The sequence below is a fragment of the Entelurus aequoreus genome, linkage group LG10, assembly GCF_033978785.1.
Source record: "Entelurus aequoreus isolate RoL-2023_Sb linkage group LG10, RoL_Eaeq_v1.1, whole genome shotgun sequence".
Classification (NCBI taxonomy): Eukaryota; Metazoa; Chordata; class Actinopteri; order Syngnathiformes; family Syngnathidae; genus Entelurus; species Entelurus aequoreus.
In genome coordinates this window covers 52,053,949-52,073,651 of record NC_084740.1, presented here as the reverse complement: position 1 = coordinate 52,073,651, position 19,703 = coordinate 52,053,949, and the positions used below count along the sequence as shown (strand labels likewise).

General features: G+C 42.3%; 1 protein-coding gene and 1 long non-coding RNA gene across 4 annotated transcripts in view; one reads left to right on the top strand and one right to left on the bottom strand.

Moving 5' to 3' along the window:
- The window catches only part of LOC133658777 (uncharacterized), a 36,541-nt gene extending 35,788 nt beyond the window's left edge, over window positions 1-753 (bottom strand). For all 3 annotated transcript variants that reach the window (XR_009827526.1, XR_009827525.1, XR_009827524.1), the window contains exons 1-2: window positions 697-753; window positions 536-589 (exon numbers count right to left, since the gene is read on the bottom strand). This is a non-coding gene — a long non-coding RNA (uncharacterized LOC133658777). The remainder of the gene's footprint in view (window positions 1-535; window positions 590-696) is intronic.
- Window positions 1-19,703, top strand: part of LOC133658776 (cytosolic carboxypeptidase 4) — a 121,947-nt gene that overhangs the window by 84,996 nt on the left and 17,248 nt on the right. Inside the window, 3 exon segments of the mRNA XM_062061162.1 lie at window positions 3,734-3,887; window positions 11,300-11,480; window positions 16,494-16,623. Of these exon segments, the coding sequence (XP_061917146.1) occupies window positions 3,734-3,887; window positions 11,300-11,480; window positions 16,494-16,623 (465 nt within the window).

Sequence of the window (19,703 nt, the reverse complement as noted above, 5' to 3'; positions counted from 1 at the left end):
GTGCCAACACAACAAATTGAAGGAAACCAGAAGACATTCCAACCACAAACACTTAAATGGGCCCCATTATGCAAAACCAACTTTTCTAACCTGTTTATGTGTTGTGTGGAGGCATTGCCAACATATTTATAAAACAATCTTGTCTTCCTTCATACTTTGGCCAAATGAGACGTTTAGAATCCACAGTATAATTTTACAAACAACATGTTACATTTGGATGTGATCGTATAGTGTTTAAACCAAATCTTCATACTAATTATCATATTCATTTCTCTCAATTGGTTTCACCTGTACTGATATTGGTATACTTAAATTAAAAATATATTTTTTTATATGTAAAATACACAGTAAATTGACAGTCACTACATTTTACGGATGTCCCTGAACGCACCTCGCATCCAAAATGGCTGCTTCAAACCATGCGGTTGATAAACCAGGCTGCGGCCTAGCCAAGCTACCATTAGCATCATAATAATAGGTGAGGACAGCTATTTGAACAACCAAACAATCACAGTGGCATGAAATATAATGTTACCTGCAAAACAGTGCAAATTGTGAGACTGTGAGTCCACTTGGGTCACGGGATTATCTAAATAACACATCAACAATCACCAATTAGTTTACACAGTAAAAGTGTGTTATTGTCTTCAAAATATAACTCTAAGATACAGTTTTGGTCAATACCAATTAGCGAACCTTTTTATGTGTTGGAAGGCTTCACAGTTCTGAGCACTTCCCGCAGGTAACCGTACATACCACTTCTCGCCAGCAACAGGCGCTGTTGCAACACTTCATTCATAATTTAATCAAGCATAATGAGACTGAATGTCTGTTTCTACACCGTTACATATATACATATATATATATATATATATATATATATATATATATATATATATATATATATATATATATATATATATATATATATATATATATATATATATATATATGTGTGTGTGTGTATATATATAAAAAGATATATACAGTATTGGTGTAATAGGATCAAACTTTCTTTTTCCTGTCAAAAGTCTAGGAGACGCATTTTGTCCCAACTGTGCTAGACATAACAAGTGCTAGACAGGGAGACCCGAAAATAATACGTTACAGAATCGAGACGAGACGTAACGAACGCATGAAAATTGATGTCAGCGGATCATTTGGGACAAATCTTAGTGATACTACGGAGATGAGAGAAGGCCGTTTTAGTAACACTCTTAATGTGTGACTCAAACGAGAGAGTTGTTTTAGTAACACTCTTAAAGGCCTACTGAAAGCCACTACTACCGACCACGCAGTCTGATAGTTTATATATCAATGATGAAATCTTAACATTGCAACACATGCCAATACGGCCGGGTTAACTTATAAAGTGCAATTTTAAATTTCCCCGGAAACTTCCGGCTGAAAACGTCTATGTATGATGACGTATGCGCGTGACGTCAATGGTTGAAGTGGAAGTATTGGTACACTATTGTATCCAATACAAACCGCTCAGTTTTCATCGCAAAATTCCACAGTATTCTGGACATCTGTGTTGGTGAATCTTTTGCAATTAGTTTAATGAACAATGGAGACTGCAAAGAAGAAAGCTGTAGGTGGGATCGGTGTATTAGCGGCTGGCTGCAGCAACACAACCAGGAGGACTTTGAGTCGGATAGCAGACGCGCTATCCGACGCTAGCCGCCGACCGCATCAATGATCGGGTGAAGTACTTCGTCGCGCCGTCAATCGCTGGAACGCAGGTGAGCACGGGTGTTGAGCAGATGAGGGCTGGTGTAGGTGGAGCGCTAATGTTTTTATCATAGCTCTGACGAGGTCCCGTAGCTAAGTTAGCTTCAATGGCGTCGGTAGCAACAGCATTGCTAGGCTTCGACAGGCGGCACAGCATTAACCATGTAGTTACAGGTCCAGAGTTTGGTTCGGTGTCTCCTGATAGTAGTATTGTTGATCTTCTGTCTATCCTTCCAGTCAGGGGCTTATTTCGTTTGTTTCTATCTGCATTTAAGCACGATGCTATCATGTTAGCTCCGTAGCTAAAGTGCTTCACCGATGTATTGTCGTGGAGATAAAAGTCACTGTGAATGTCCATTTTGCGTTCTCGACTCTCATTTTCAAGAGGATATAGTATCCGAGGTGGTTTAAAATACAAATCCGTGAACCACAATAGAAAAAGGAGAAAGTGTGGAATCCAATTAGCTCTTGTACCTAAGTTACGGTCGGAGCGAAAAAAGATACGTCTTGCACTGCACTCTAGTCCTTCACTCTCATGTTCCTCATCCACGAATCTTTCATCCTGGCTCAAATTAATGGGGTAATCGTCGCTTTCTCGGTCCGAATCGCTCTCGCTGCTGGTGTAAACAATGTGCAAATGCGAGGAGCCTTTTAACCTGTGACGTCACGCTACTTCCGGTACAGGCAAGGCTTTTTTATCAGCGACCAAAAGTTGCGAACTTTATCGTCGATGTTCTCTACTAAGTCCTTTCAGCAAAAATATGGCAATATCGCGAAATGATCAAGTATGACACATAGAATGGATCTGCTATCCCCGTTTTAATAAAAAAAACTTTCTCCTTTTTCTATTGTGGATCACGGATTTGTATTTTAAACCACCTCGGATACTATATCCTCTTGAAAATGAGAGTCGAGAACGCGAAATCGACATTCACATTGACTTTTATCTCCACGACAATACATCGGTGAAGCTCTTTAGCTACGGAGCTAACGTGATAGCATCGTGCTTAAATGCAGATAGAAACAAAAGAAATAAGCCCCTGACTGGAAGGATAGACAGAAGATCAACAATACTACTATCAGGAGACACCGAACCAAACACTGGACCTGTAACTACACGGTTAATGCTGTACCACCTGGCGAAGCCTAGCAATGCTGTTGCTAACGATGCCATTGAAGCTAACTTAGCTACGGGACCTCGACAGAGCTATGCTAAAAACATTAGCTCTCCACCTACGCCAGCTCTCATCTGCTCATCAACACCCGTGCTCACCTGCGTTCCAGCGATCGACGGCGCGACGAAGGACTTCACCCGATCATCGATGCGGTCAGCGGCCCGGAGACGAAGGAAGTCAAGGTGAGGATAGCTTTCGACGACACCCCGGCCGCCATCAGAGTCGGCAAGAAACATATATTTCCCCAAAGTTACGTACGTGACATGCACATAGCGCCACGCACGTGCGGGCAAGCGATCAAATGTTTGGAAGTCAAAGCTGTACTCACGGTAGCGCGTCTGCTATCCAACTCAAAGTCCTCCTGGTTCTGTTGCTGCAGCCAGCCGCTAATACACCGATCCCACCTACAACTTTCTTCTTTGCAGTCTCCATTGTTAATTGAACAACTTGCAAAAGATTCACCAACACAGATGTCCAGAATACTGTGGAATTTTGCGATGAAAACAGACGATTTAAGCTGGCCACCGTGCTATTCCAAAATGTCTCCTTCAACCATTGACGTCACGCGAGACGTTTTCAGCCGGAAGTTTCCCGGGAAATTTAAAATTGCACTTTATAAGTTAACCCGGCCGTATTGGCATGTGTTGCAATGTTAAGATTTCATCATTGATATATAAACTATCAGACTGCGTGGTCGCTAGTAGTGGCTTTCAGTAGGCCTTTAAGTGCAGCAAATCAATGATTGAAGTGACAAAATGTGCATCCAAAATATGCCGTGTTTGTTGACAAGAAGATATGACACACATTCATTTCATGTTTGTCAGGCTCATCTGAAGTTGCTGCATCGGTCAGTTGATCCCACTAAGATATATTTCCAGCAGCAGATTCTCTGTGCCACTCTCGCTGGAAATCCCTGTCCAATAGTCACCATTACTGGCTGTCCTCCAAGCAAGGACTATAAAGATATTCATCAGCTACGTGAGTACTAAACCTAAAGTTAGCTCCTGAATGCATTAATATTTTCAAATGACCTTGGTCAAAAATGACATTGCTTTCACACTACTATTACTGAGGCCCTAAACATAGCACACATTGTAGTTTTAAGAAGACCTTCGCACTGTAATTGCTTAATGCTTGAGTCAGTATATTAATTGCTCATGTAGTTTTAAGTCTTTGACCAAGGATTTTCATAGTCAAATCTGATTTGTTAGATTTTGCACACAGTCGACGATCAGTCGAATTTATGACACCGTTTTTTGTGTTATGTTTTTTAAGATATAACAGATAAGTACTTGTTAAGGTACCACTAGGATTGTACGGCATACGGTTACTAATATAGTTTTGCGGTACTAATGAATCAAAAACGGTACTATACTCTTTTTACTGGCATGACGGCGCGTTGTCGTCACATTGCTGGTTTTACGAGCAGACGAGCATGTTCGGCAGCACACAATCACAGAGTACTTACAAGCAGACACAGTGTGTAGACAGAAAAGGGAGAATGGACGCATTTTGGCTTAAAAAGTAAAGATAAAGGTGAAGTTATAACACTGAAACACCCTCAGGATGAGGTGCTTTAAGACACGGCTGGCGAGTTAGCGGCTAACATCCATCCGCAGTGTTTTAGCTACTTCTAAATCACTAATCCTCGCCTCCATGGCGACAAATAAAGTGAGTTTCTTACAAGTATCATCCCTGCAGGACGAGGAATAGCTAAACATGCTTCACAACACACCGCAGCTCACCGGCGTCACAATGTAAACAAATGGCATACTTGCCAACCCTCCCGTTTTTAGCGGGAGAATCCCGGTATTCAGCGCCTCTCCCGACAACCTCCCGGCAGAGATTTTCTCCCGACAAACTACCGGTATTCAGCCGGAGCTGGAGGCCACGCCCTCTCCAGCTCAATGCGGACCTGAGTGGGGACAGCCGTTCTCACGTCCGCTTTCCCAGCAGCTTGCCTGCCCAATGACCCTCGCCCCATCCTTGTTTGTGAATGACTGAGCATTTCATGGAATCTACTTTTATACCCAATCATGGCACCCACCTGTTCCCAATTTGCCTGTTCACCTGTGGGATGTTCCAAATAAGTGTTTGATGAGCATTCGTCAACTTTATCAGTATTTATTGCCACCTTTCCCAACTTCTTTGTCACGTGTTGCTGGCATCAAATTCTAAAGTTAATGATTATTTGCAAAAAAAAAATATTTATCAGTTTGAACATCAAATATGTTGTCTTTGTAGCATATTCAACTCAATATGGGTTGAAAATGAATTGCAAATCATTGTATTCCGTTTATTTTTACATCTAACACAATTTCCCAACTCATGGAAACGGGGTTTGTATAATACAATGCAAAAATATCAATTTCTGTCACTTTATCCTGCATCCTCTTTGTTGTGAACGTAGCACGCCTGTAAGGTGATTGGCGAAGAAGGAGGAAGCGTTGCGGTTACTGATATGAGGAGTGAGGATAGACGTGCGTGTGGAAGGAACAAGATAAGTTGAGCTGTGTTAGTATAGGTTGCTCAATAAAAGTTTAAAAAGAGCGTCAGACTTGGTGTGCACTTCTTCTGGACGCTACAGTTGGTGTCAGAAGTGGGATGAAATGCCTCCCAGTTCGCCTTGCCATCAAACCTGGAAGTCTTCATTGAGGGCGGAATTCCCCCATGCCTAGCAGCGTGTGCTGCACCTGTAGACGCTCTCTCTCTCTCTCTCTCTCTCTCTCTCTCTCTCTCTCTCTCTCTCTCTCTCTCTCTCTCTCTCTCTCTCTCTCTCTCTCTCTCTCTCTCTCTCTCTCTCTCTCTCTCTCTCTCTCTCTCTCTCTCTCTCTCTCTCTCTCTCTCTCTCTCTCTCTCTCTCTCTCTCTCTCTCTCTCTCTCTCTCTCTCTCTCTCTCTCTCTCTCTCTCTCTCTCTCTCTCTCTCTCTCTCCCGGGATTCACACAAGCAGTGCAGTATGTGCAAAGTTTTACTTCTGCCACCAATTGTAGCGTCCAGAAGAAGTGCACACCAAGTCTGACGCTCTTTTTAAACTTTGATTGAGCAACCTATACTAACACAGCTCAACTTATCTCGTTCCTTCCACACGCACGTCCATCCTCACTCCTCATTTCCGCAACTCAGGAACACAACATCAACTTCAGCAGGTCGTTACACTATATTCTTTAAACACAGCAACATGTGTACCACAATTTACCTTTAATTTCTGTAAAGAAATACTTGGCAGTCCATGTCTTGTTGAAAACACGCCATTCGTCATCAACTTTTCTCCTTTTAGCATCTCATCACTTGTCGCTGTGCACCTTCACTCACAGGTTACACCCGGACATACGCCCATAAATAACACTTTTCAAAATAAAAGCAGCACAGTTGTATTGCGCGCACGACATAGATGTTTTTTAAACTTTATTTTGTCATTTGTGATTGCCGCTGTTCACATTCACTCACAATCACACACGTGCATACGTCCACACAGAAGTAATACAAATAACGCTTTTCAAAACAAAAGCAGCACTGTTGTATTGCACACTCGAGATAGATACTTTTTTAAAATGTATTTTGTAATTTATGATTGGCCTCACGCGGGCCGGACAGGGACGCACAAATGGCCGGATGTGGCCCGCGGGCCGCAGAATGCCCAGGTCTGTCATAGACAAAACCCTGTGTCGGTGTGCGTACCGCTTTTAGAAAGTCACGTGACAGATCATGAGCTGTTTCGGTTACGTGACCGATAAGCAAACTGTGTCGCACTGACGCCTCCTCTGTGCCCGGTGAGCGGGTCTTTTCAACAGCCGGAGAAATAATAACTAAGAAGAGAAATTGTCTAAAATTTAATACGTTGGAAAAACTGTTTTTTTTTTAATAAAAATGTGTAAAAAAAAATAAAAAAATTCCCAGTCCGCAAGCATCCTCATTCACAACACGTTCTCTCAGATTTCCATGTTATGATACCTGTTCACATTATTTATTGACTGTATCTAAAAAAGATACAAATATATTTGTATTTAAATGAAGATATGAAATAATCCTAAATGAAATACAATGACTTGGTTTATATTATTGTATATACTAGGTCATAAAATCAGTGTCAGTTGAGTCGGTCCATAGGTTGCCTGTAGGGATTTTTAATGTCCAGCAGATGTCAGTATTTAGTGACACAGTATCGACACAGTATCAATACAGTTTTGCAATGTGTCGAAACACTTCATGACGCCTCATCAACCCATCACTAGCATTTAAACATTTAACAACCAACCACTTGGCAATTAAAATAAATTCAATAGTGATGGGTCCGGCTACACCGATGCATCGGCGCATGCGTCGAGCTCATAGAGTGAAACCCTGTGTCGGTTTTAGAAAGTCACGTGACCGATCATGAGCTGTTTTGGTCACGTGACCGATACGCGAACTGTGTCGCACTCCCGCCTCCTCTGTGCCCTGTGATCAACGTTCCCTCTAAGGTGCGCGCCTGCGCAATTGCGCACTGCTCAAGCGTCCTCTGCGCACGGCAAATATATGCCGCGCACCAAATCAAACCCATCTGAATTCTAAACAAAATAAACACATTTATTCTGTGTGATTTTGCAATGCAACTCTGAGTGACAGTGACAACAAGCGGCCTAACGGTGTTCGTCAACACCGTTCAATTGAACACCGTTCAATTATTATAACGTCTATCGAGATGCTTCGAGGACAGGAATTATATCGATCACTTTATTGAGCAAAACTGTTTATATTCGGCCATAACCACACCAAAAACATGAGTAAAACACTTCTATCTTGAAAAACTAGTCATTTTCTGCCGTACAAACCAGGCCAAAACCAACTTGTCATCTGTCACCAACACGCATACCACTAAACCACTGGTGCGTTTATGGCCACACAAAAAGTCGGACAACTCAAACACCACACAAAGTTACACTATGACTCCTCAGTCATACGTGTGCTTATTCTACTGTCATTTATTATCAATGTTCATTTATTGATATTAATCATGGAATGCTGTTACTAGAGAAAGTTACAGGAATGCACACTTCATCCTATGCTTACATTTCATTGTGCAACATGAGGATGTTTAAGGGGAACTAAATGTGATCTCTGAAAGGGGTACAAATGATTTCAAAGCAGGACCCCCACCCAGACATATTGTACAATACTAATCCATAGCTTATGAACAACAAGATTTCTTTTATTTTCATTACAAGTGGGCCAAATCACTAATATTATTAAATAATCTCATGAAAATGACTCCTCTCATTTGAGTGTTATTATAAAAGATTGGTTTGAGACAGGTGTGCTGCTGGTGTTGCCACATGTGATGTTGCTCACATGTGCTCCACTGAATGCTCAGGGAGTTTTTGTGTTTGCTCACACACATGAACAATTACAGGGAACATTGCCTGTGAGCAGGTCTTTTCTACAGCTGGAGAAATAATAACTAAGAGAAATCGTCTAAAATTGAATACGTTGGAAAAACTGTTTTTTTTTTAATAAAATTGTGTTAAAAAAAAAAAAAAATAAAATAAAATTCCCAGTCCACAAGCATCCTCATTCATGACACGTTCTCTTAGATGTCCATGTTATGATACATGTTCACATTATTTATTGACTGTATCTAAAAAAGATTCAAATATATTTGTATTTAAATGAAGATATGAAATAATCCTAAATGAAATACAATTACTTGGTTTATATTATTGTATACAGTAGGTCATAAAATCAGTGTCAGTTGAGTCGGTCCATAGGTTGCCTGTAGGGATTTTTATTGTCCAGCAGATGTCAGTATTTAGTGACACAGTATCGACACAGTATCAATACACTTTTGCAATGTGTCGAAACGCTTCATGACGCCTCATCAACCCATCACTAGTATTTAAACATTTAACAACCAACCACTTGGCAATTAAAATAAATTCAACATATCAAATCAAAACATCAAAATAATATAAAGTCATCTCACCGTCAACCACCCTGGTCTCTGTAAACAGTTGTGCACTACTACAAATTCTCCTAGAGCAGTGTTTGTTGGCCTAAAGTTTGAGCTAGAGCTGCAGACTTCAAAGGAGTGGATTTGATTGCTTCAGGTGTGAGCCTTCCTGATTACTGATGGTCTTCAGCTGTTGGGAAATGTTGCCTGTAACTCCAGTTCTGTCCTCTGGGGGGGAATGGGAGCCAAACTCACATTTGGACATGAGGCCCTTCTGTTTGGGTGAAGGCTTTGGCCTCGTGTAGAGTTTGCCAAAACATTACATCAGTGAATTAATTGTTTTGTAAAAATGTTCAACTGTATCGTCCCTTTTTCAAAATAAAATTACATTTTATTCAATCACGCAGACCAACCTTTATAAGCAAATATTGTTGAGCTTGTAAAGCAAAAGCAAGACAACTTGAAATATCTTTGACACACAAATGTGTGCGCCGTTTATTTAAACCAAGAGCAGAAGTATCTTTTTTCATGAAGTGACTCAAAATGGCGGTCACAACAAACCCCCACCTTGGGCTAAAACTCTGGACGGTCACTTAAAGGGGCCGCACCTAATGACTCACTCCTAACTGCATATATGAATGGTAAACAAGAACAACATTGTTATGTGCACAATAGAACAATGGCAGGGAATAATGAGGACAAAGTCAAGTAAAAAGGTGTGGTGAATGATGTCCTTAAAGCAGGGGTGTCCAAACTTTTTCCACTGAGGGCCGCACATTGAAAAATCAAAGCTAGCAGGGGCCATTTTGATATATATATTTTTTAAAAACCAATACAATATATGTGTAAAAATATACATTTAGGCTTCCACTCAGGCTTGATCCCGGGGACCCCAAAGGGTTTTGGTCCAAAGAATATAAAAAATGTGTCATTATTCAGTATTGTTATTTGTGTTATTATTCAAGTTTAGAGGCCTACTGAAATGAATTTTTTTTATTTAAACGAGGATAGCAGATTCATTCTATGTGTCATACTTGATCATTTTGCGATATTGCCATATTTTTGCCCATATTTTTGCTGAAAGGATTTAGTAGAGAACATTGACGATAAAGTTCGCAACTTTTGGTCGCTGATAAAAAAAGCCTTGCCTGTACCGGAAGTAGCGTGACGTCGCAGGTTGAAAGTCTCCTCACATTTCCCCATTGTTTACACCAGCAGCGAGAGCGATTCGGACCGAGAAAGCGCCGATTACCCCATTAATTTGAGCCAGGATGAAAGATTTGTGGATGAGGAACGTCAGAGTGAAGGACTAGAGTGCAGTGCAGGACGCATCTTTTTTCGCTCTGACCGTAACTTATGTAAAAGGGCTCATTGGATTTCACACTTTCTCCTTTTTCTATTGTGGATCACGGATTTGTATTTTAAACCACCTCTGATACTATATCTTCTTGAAAATGAGAGTCGAGAACACGAAATGGACATTCACAGTGACTTTTATCTCCACGACAATAAATCGGCAAAACACTTTAGCTACGGAGCTAACGTGATAGCATCGGGCTCAAATGCAGATAGAAACAAAAGAAATAAACCCCTGACTGGAAGGATAGACAGAAAATCAACAATACTATTAAACCCTGGACATGTAAATACACGGTTAATGCTTTCCAGCTTGGCAAAGATTAACAATGCTGTTGCTAACAACGCCATTGAAGCTAACTTAGCAACGAGACCTCACAGAGCTATGATAAAAACATTAGCGCTCCACCTACGCCAGCCAGCCCTCATCTGCTCATCAACACCCGTGCTCACCTGCGTTCCAGCGATCGACGGAAGGACGAAGGACTTCACCCGATCATCCGTGCGGTCGGCGGCTAGCGTCGGCTAGCGCGTCTGCTATCCAAGTCAAAGTCCTCCTGGTTGTGTTGCTGCAGCCAGCCGCTAATACAACGATCCCACCTACAGCTTTCTTCTTTGCAGTCTTCATTGTTTATTAAACAAATTGCAAAAGATTCACCAACACAGATGTCCAGAATACTGTGGAATTTTGCGATGAAAACAGCTTTTTGTATTGGATACAATGGTGTCAGAATACTTCCGTTTCAACCATTGACGTCACGCGCATACGTCATCATACATAGACGTTTTCAACCGGAAGTTGAGCGGGAAATTTAAAATTGCACTTTATAAGTTAACCCGGCCGTATTGGCATATGTTGCAATGTTAAGATTTCATCATTGATATATAAACTATCAGACTGCATGGTCGGTAGTAATGGCTTTCAGTAGGCCTTTAAAGTAAGGCACGGCATGGTGTAACAAGCAGTAACACTTCCATTTTCTGTACTGCATGTCTTTATCAGGGTTCTAGTTGAGCTGAAGCATAGCCCATCACCAGTCAATAAACTGTAGCAATGACTTTGTTATTATTACAACAAAAACTATGATTTATTTTTTTCCCTTCAGGTAATCGGCCCTGTATTGTGCTGACAAGTCGCGTACATCCTGGTGAGCCCAACGCTAGCTGGGTAATGAAGGGCACCCTGGAGTTTCTATGCAGTAGAGATCCAGTAGCCACGGCACTGAGAGAAACCTTCGTCTTCAAGATCGTCCCCATATTAAATCCAGATGGAGTCATTAATGGAATGTGAGTACAAAGAGAGACTGGTTGTTTACTTGATTTATTGTGTATCAAAAACAGTAAATAGTAAATCAGTGTTTGTTTTTTTAAATAAATCTTTGCTATAGATGTTTATAGTTTGCGTCGGAAGCACTGTTGAGAAACCCTGATTTCGACAGTATGGATGATGTTTGTTGGGCTCATAGCATGCTTTTCTCCAAAGTCGATTTGATGCTCAATTGCAAAATTTTGGTCTCATTAATTTAGGGGGTGACCCGATGAAACTGAAGGTTTGAGTTTTGGCCGATAGCGATATTGAGCCGATACAATATCAGCACGAATCATAGCACATAGTTTAATTATTTTGTATTAGTAGTTTTTGGTGGAAACACAGGGTGAACTTTATTTACCTGGGTAATTAGGAACGTTCCTGACAAAGTTCCTGCGGTGGAAAAGGGCCTATTGACAGATGGCAGCCATCTTGGATGGGAGTTACCAGTTTGATTGGATGTGCTGATAGAAAACAACACAGGGACACACTTAAAGGCCTACTGAAAGCCACTACTAGCGACCACGCAGTCTGATAGTTTATATATCAATGATGAAATCTTAACATTGCAACACATGCCAATACGGCCGGGTTAACTTATAAAGTGCAATTTTAAATTTCCCGGGAAACTTCTGGCTGAAAACGTCTAGGTATGATGACGTATGCGCGTGACATCAAGGGTTGAAGCGGAAGTATTGGGACACATTGTATCACAATACAAACAGCTCTGTTTTCATCACATAATTCCACAGTATTCTGGACATCTGTGTTGGTGAATCTTTTGCAATTTGTAACAATTAACAATGGAGACTGCAAAGAAGAAAGCTGTAGGTGGGATCGGTGTATTAGCGGCTGGCTGCAGCAACACAACCAGGAGGACTTTGAGTTGGATAGCAGACGCTCTACCGTGAGTACAGCTTTGGCTTCCAAACATTTGATCGCTTGCCCGTACGTGCTGCCGCTATGTGCATGTCACGTACGTAACTTTGGGGAAATATATGTTTCTTGCCGATTCTGATGGCGGCCGCGGTGTCGTCGAAAGCTACAACGCCCGCCGCCGTGCCGCTGTCCTCACCATGACTTCCTCCGTCTCCGGGCCGCCGACCGCATCGATGATGGGGTGAAGTCCTTTGTCGCGCCGTCGATCGCTGGAACGCAGGTGAGCACGGGTGTTGATGAGCAGATGAGGGCTGGCTGGCGTAGGTGGAGCGCTAATGTTTTTAGCATAGCTCTGTCGAGGTCCCGTAGCTAAGTTAGCTTCAATGACGTCGTTAGCAACAGCATTGCTAGGCTTCGCCAGGCGGTACAGCATTAACCGTGTGGTTACAGGTCCAGAGTTTGGTAGTATTGTTGATCTTCTGTCTATCCTTCCAGTCAGGGGCTTATTTCTTTTATTTCTATCTGCATTTAAGCACGATGCTATCACGTTAGCTCTGTAGCTAAAGTGCTTTGCCGATGTATTGTCGTGGAGATAAATGGTTTAAAATACAAATCCGTGATCCACAATAGAAAAAGGAGAAAGTGTGGAATCCAATGAGCCCTTGTACCTAAGTTACGGTCAGAGCGAAAAAAGATACGTCCTGCACTGCACTCTAATCCTTCACTCTCACATTCCTCATCCACAAATCTTTCATCCTGGCTCAAATTAATGGGGTAATCGTCAATTTCTCGGTCCGAATCGCTCTCGCTGCTTGTGTAAACAATGGGGAAATGCGAGGAGCCCTTCAACCTGCGACGTCACGCTACTTCCGGTAAAGGCAAGGCTCTTTTATCAGCGACCAAAACTTTATCGTTGATGTTCTCTACTAAATCCTTTCAGCAAAAATATGGCAATATCGCAAAATTATCAAGTATGACACATAGAATGGATCTGCTATCCCCGTTTAAATAAGAAAATGTCATTTCAGTAGGCCTTTAACAGGTCCTGTGGTCATGCAAGCCAAGGTCAGAGCAAGTGCTGGGACTAGTCTGGAGAAGGGAGACATAAAGGAAACCTCTTACTGTAATCCCTTTTCCACCCTGGAGATTAGTTTATTTGAAGAGGCTATAAAAGACCAGTGGAAGTCATACCGAAAGCAACGCTTTGAAAAAGGTCTGCAAGCAGGGGAGCCAGACCTAAAAGATACTTTGGGCAAAGCTGTCCTGGAGAACAACTGCACCAGGCATCGCAGCATAGCAGGAGCGGTAACAGTAGTGAGGGGAAATACCTCCGAAAATATTGTTGCATAGTCACTAATTACTAAAATATACTGGTGCGCTTTACTAACGGACCCACAATGCCCATGACTGTACGCCAAAATGGGGTTGTTGAAAACAAGCTTGGTCTGTTTCTTGGATGTTACAAGTCTTTTGGCATGTGGGACAGGTCTTGCAAAAAATCTGTACGTAAACGGCCATTAAAACCTGGAGGCTACTCGTAAGTAAGTTTTGTGGTGGCCTAAATGTCCTGCCCAAGGTAAGGTATGTGCCAGGTGTACAACAAGGGGTCAACATGGTCCCGGTACCATTAGTTTCTTGGCTCCCTGTGCTAACATTTACAAAATGTTATTTGCTAGCAGTTAAAGTTAAGTTAAAGTACCAATGATTGTCACACACACACTAAGTGTAATGAAATGTGTCCTTTGCATTTGACACATCCCCTTGATCACCCCCTGGGAGGTGAGGGGAGCAGCGGGCAGCAGCGGTGCCGTGCCCGGGAATAATTTTTGGTGTTTTAACCCCCAATTCCAAGCCTTGATGCTGAGTGCCAAGCAGGGAAGAATGCTGGTATGAGCTTTTAAACATAACCCGTTAACTGCTGCCAATCAAATGGGGAATAAGATACTCTTTAGGGTTCATATGTTTGTAAATCTGACTGTGATGAAGTCAGTGCCTCACCAGCCATGAACCTCACCGCACGTCACTGGTGAAGATGACCGAGGAGCCCATGCAACTGGGAGGAAGCTGCCTCTCCACCGTTGACAGCCGCAGACAGCTGTGGCTCTGCGGCTACAGACCACTCCCGCTATTTGTCACGGCCGACTCAAGCACCACATCCACGCTTGCGCCGTCGCTCACCAGGCGGTTAGCCCACCAGAGGGCGCTCTTCCTCATCACCAGAGACTAACAGAATGCAGCTTCTGTCACGTTAGGCTCCCATGGTTCTCTGTTTAGCATGGCTTGCTAAACGCAACCCACACACTGATTGGAATCATGCCGCCATTCTTTACTGGTGTTTCACCTGCCATACACACTGCCTACCATCTGCTTCTTGTCACCAACACATGAAACACGCTCCATCTCTCGAGGCCATAGACCTTTCCGCCGTTCCATCAGTCTATTACAACCTTGAAATGTTTTTGAGTAAGGACTGCGCGCTATCTCTCCCACCCCACCGTCCCTATGATTGTAGCATCTATCTCTTAGCGGGCGCTTCACTACCTTTCCACGCACATGTACGTGTCCAACACAGAACTTAAAGGCCTACTGAAATGATTTTTTTTATTTAAACGGGGATAGCAGATCCATTCTATGTGTCATACTTGATCATTTCGCGATATTGCCATATTTTTGCTGAAAGGATTTAGTAGAGAACATCGACGATAAAGTTCGCAACTTTTGGTCGCTGATAAAAAAAAGCCTTGCCTGTACCGGAAGTAGCGTGACGCGCAGGTTGAAGGGATCCTCACATTTCCCCTTTGTTTACGCCAGCAGCGAGAGCGATTCAGACCGAGAAAGCGACGATTACCCCATTAATTTGAGCCAGGATGAAATATTCGTGGATGAGGAACGTGAGAGTGAAGGACTAGAGTGCAGTGCAGGACGCCAGGGTGTATCTTTTTTCGCTCTGACCGTAACTTAGGTAAAAGGGCTTATTGGATTCCACACTTTCTCCTTTTTCTATTGTGGATCACAGATTTGTATTTTAAACCACCTCGGATACTATATCCTCTTGATAATGAGAGTCGAGAACGCGAAATGGACATTAACATTGAGTTTTATCTCCACGACAATACATCGGTGAAGCACTTTAGCTACGGAGCTAACGTGATAGCATCGTGCTTAAATGCAGATAGAAACACAAGAAATAAGCCCCTGACTGGAAGGATAGACAGAAGATCAACAATACTACTATCAGGAGACACCGAACCAAACACTGGACCTGTAACCACACGGTTAATGCTGTGCCGCCTGTCGAAGCGTAGCAATGCTGTTGCTAATGACGCCATTGAAGCTAACTTAGCTACGGGACCTCACAGAGCTATGCTAAAAACATTAGCTATCCACCTACGCCAGCCAGCCCTCATCTGCTCATCAACACCCGTGCTCAACTGCGTTCCAGCGATCGACGGCGCGACGAAGGACTTCACCCGATCATCGATGCGGTCGGCGGCTAGCGTCGGCTAGCGCGTCTGCTATCCAACTCAAAGTCCTCCTGGTTGTGTTGCTGTAGCCAGCCGCTAATACACCGATCCCACCTACAACTTTCTTCTTTGCAGTCTCCATTGTTCATTAAACAAATTGCAAAAGATTCACCAACACAGATGTCCAGAATACTGTGGAATTTTGCGATGAAAACAGAGCTTTTTGTATTGGACACAATGTGTACCAATACTTTTGTTTCAACCATTGACGTCACACGCATACGTCATCATACATAGACGTTTTCAACCGGAATTTTCGCGGAACATTTTAATTTGCACTTTATAAGTTAACCCGGCCGTATTGGCATGTGTTGCAATGTTAAAATTTCATCATTGATGTATAAACTATCAGACTGCGTGGTCGGTAGTAGTGGCTTTCAGTAGGCCTTTAATTTTGTGATTTGTCATCTAAATAATAAATGTTCCTTTTATCACATTGATGCACTTTTAGCGGCCAAAAATTGTACAATAAATTGTAAAATAAATTGAAATTGTCGATTGAAGCGAAATTTTGTGTTCTACAGCTCGGTGGGCAGCCTGAGAAGTCGCCTGATTGTTGAACAAATATCTTTCTTTGTTCCATTGCAGGCATCGTTGTGATCTGAACAAAGAAGACTTGAATCGCCAATGGAGCAAACCAGACCGTCTTCTCTGTCCAACAATCTACCATACCAAAGGCTTCCTTTACTACCTCAACACTATTGGACGAACCCCCCTAGTAAGATTGAACATGTTTCTAGAGTTCTTTACCAGGTAGAGTCTTGTGATTGTCGATTTGTCTAAACAATATATTACAGTTCTAGACACTTTTCCTTCAAGCGGTTCACTTTATTTCAGATCACGACAGGGTGGGTATGTTGATTGGTACCTCCAGAATTTCACTGGCTTTTTTATGATTGTTGGGGCCTAAATTTGCAACAGCTTTTTCAGAAAGTTGCAACAAAAATCTCTATTTTCAACTCGTGCTTTTATGAAGTTGCTATTAATATTTTAATTGTTCCTTGTAAACTTATTTTAAAAAAGCACAGGGTTTCAACAGGAACTGGATTAAAAAACTCATTACCGGTACTCATTTTATACCACACAGGCTTAAAAGTAGTGGTATGTATTTCTGGTTTTGTCACCCAGAAGGGTGACACAACAGTGCGGCTGGATCAAAAGAGACGTCGGAGACGCTTTACTGAACCAAAAGTTGCTTTATTACAAGCGAGCGTCATTATACAGGACTGCAGTTCCTGGAGGAGGTCAGGTCAATAATTATGAGGCACTCCTAACTTGGAGGAGCCGAACCACCTTCTTATATTCCTTCTTTCTCTGTCTGGGTGTGTGTTAATTCAGGAGTGTACAACCTGACCATGTAGGGAGACGTTCATGTGTAAGTGACCGAAAACAACCTCTATAAGTTGTAACTTAAATGTTGACGTAAAGATAGACAAGGAGTCTCTCCTCCAGGATAGAGCTATCACTTTTGCATTCCGAAGTCTGAATTTATTGCCTCTTCTCTGAGAGAGTTCAAGCCCTACTGAAATGATTTTTTAAAATTTAAACGGGGATAGCAGGTCCATTCTATGTGTCATACTTGATCATTTCGCGATATTGCCATATTTTTGCTGAAAGGATTTAGTAGAGAACATCGATGATAAAGTTCGCAACTTTTGGTCGCTGATAAAAAAAAGCCTTGCCTGTACCGGAAGTAGCGTGACGTCACAGGTTGAAGGGCTCCTCACATTTCCCCATTGTTTACACCAGCAGCGAGAGCGATTCGGACCGAGAAAGCGACGATTACCCCATTCATTTGAGCCAGGATGAAAAATTTGTGGATGAGGAACGTGAGAGTGAAGGACTAGAGTCCAGTGCAGGACATTTTTTTTTTCGCTCTGACCGTAACTTAGGTACAAGGGCTCATTGGATTCCACACTCTCTCCTTTTTCTATTGTGGATCACGGATTTGTATTTTAAACCACCTCGGATACTATATCGTCTTGAAAATGAGAGTCGAGAACGCGAAATGGACATTCACAGTGACTTTTATCTCCACGACAATACATCGGCGAAGCACTTTAGCTACGGAGCTAACGTGATAGCATCGTGCTTAAATGCAGATAGAAACAAAAGAAATAAGCCCCTGACTGGAAGGATAGACAGAAGATCAACAATACTACTATCAGGAGACACCGAACCATACACTGGACCTGTAACTACACGGTTAATGCTGTGCCGCCTGTCGAAGCCTAGCAATGCTGTTGCTAACGACGCCATTAAAGCTAACTTAGCTACGGGACCTCGTCAGAGCTATGATAAAAACATTAGCGCTCCACCTACGCCAGCCCTCATCTGCTCATCAACACCCGTGCTCACCTGCGTTCCAGCGATCGACGGCGCGACGAAGGACTTCACCCGATCATCGATGCGGTCGGCGGCTAGCGTCGGATAGCGCGTCTGCTATCCAACTCAAAGTCCTCCTGGTAGTGTTGCTGCAGCCAGCCGCTAATACACCGATCCCACCTACAGCTTTCTTCTTTGCCGTCTCCATTGTTCATTAAACAAATTGCAAAAGATTCACCAACACAGCTGTCCAGAATACTGTGGAATTTTGAGATGAAAACAGAGCTGTTTGTATTGAGATACAATGTGTCCGAATACTTCCGTTTCAACCATCGACGTCACGCGCAAACGTCATCATACATAGACGTTTCAACCGGAAGTGTGGCGGGAAATTTAAAATTGCACTTTATAAGTTAACCTGGCCGTATTGGCATGTGTTGCAATGTTAAGATTTCATCATTGTTGTATAAACTGTCGGACTGTGTGGTCGGTAGTAGTGGCTTTCAGTAGGCCTTTAACCAAGTCCATATGCGAATGTCCAACTATGGCTCCTTAATTTATGATGGACTCAACCATTATTTACTTAAACCTGGTGGTTTGCTTTCTCCAAGGTGAATATAAACATTGACCATATGTAGAGCATAATATGAGTTAATTAATTAACTTCAGTAGGCACTAGATGGCAGTAAAAGCACATACTCAGAGCTCATTGTCAAATCACTGTGCTGTTTTCCATCCATCGGTCCATTTTCTACCGCTTGTCCCTCTTGGTGTCGCAGGGTGGTGGTGGGGGTTAGAGTTGGAGCCTATTCCAGCTGCACGTGAGCAGAAGGCAGGGTACACCCTGGACAAGTCGCCACCTCATCGCAGGGCCCTGTGCTATTTTATTCATTATAAGTAATAAAAGCAATAAATAATCATAATTAATTACTTCAATGTTGTTCGCTGTCTGTTCTGCCATCCACATATTGCAGACATTATCCGGATATGTTTTACACTCAAAGTGTTTGTTCGTCTTAAGCATGCATGTACAGTCGTGGTCAAAAGTTTACATACACTTGTAAAGAACATAATGTCATAATGTTTCTACAACTCTTGTGTTTTTGTGATTGGAGCACATAATTGTTTGTCACAAAGAACATTCATGAAGTTTGCTTCTTTTATGAATTTATTATGAGTCTACTGAAAATGTGAGCAAATGTGCTGGGTCAAAAGTATACATACAGCAATGTTAATATTTGCTTACATGTCCCTTGGCAAGTTTCACTGCAATAAGGCGCTTTTGGTAGCCATCCACAAGCTTCTGCTTGAATTTTTGACCACAAAATTGGCGCACTTCAGCTAAATGTGTTGGTTTTCTTACATGGACTTGTTTCTTCAGCATTGTCCACACCTTTAAGTCAGGACTTTGGGAAGGCCATTCTAAAACCTTCATTCTAGCCTGATTTAGCCATTCCTTTACCACTTTTGAGG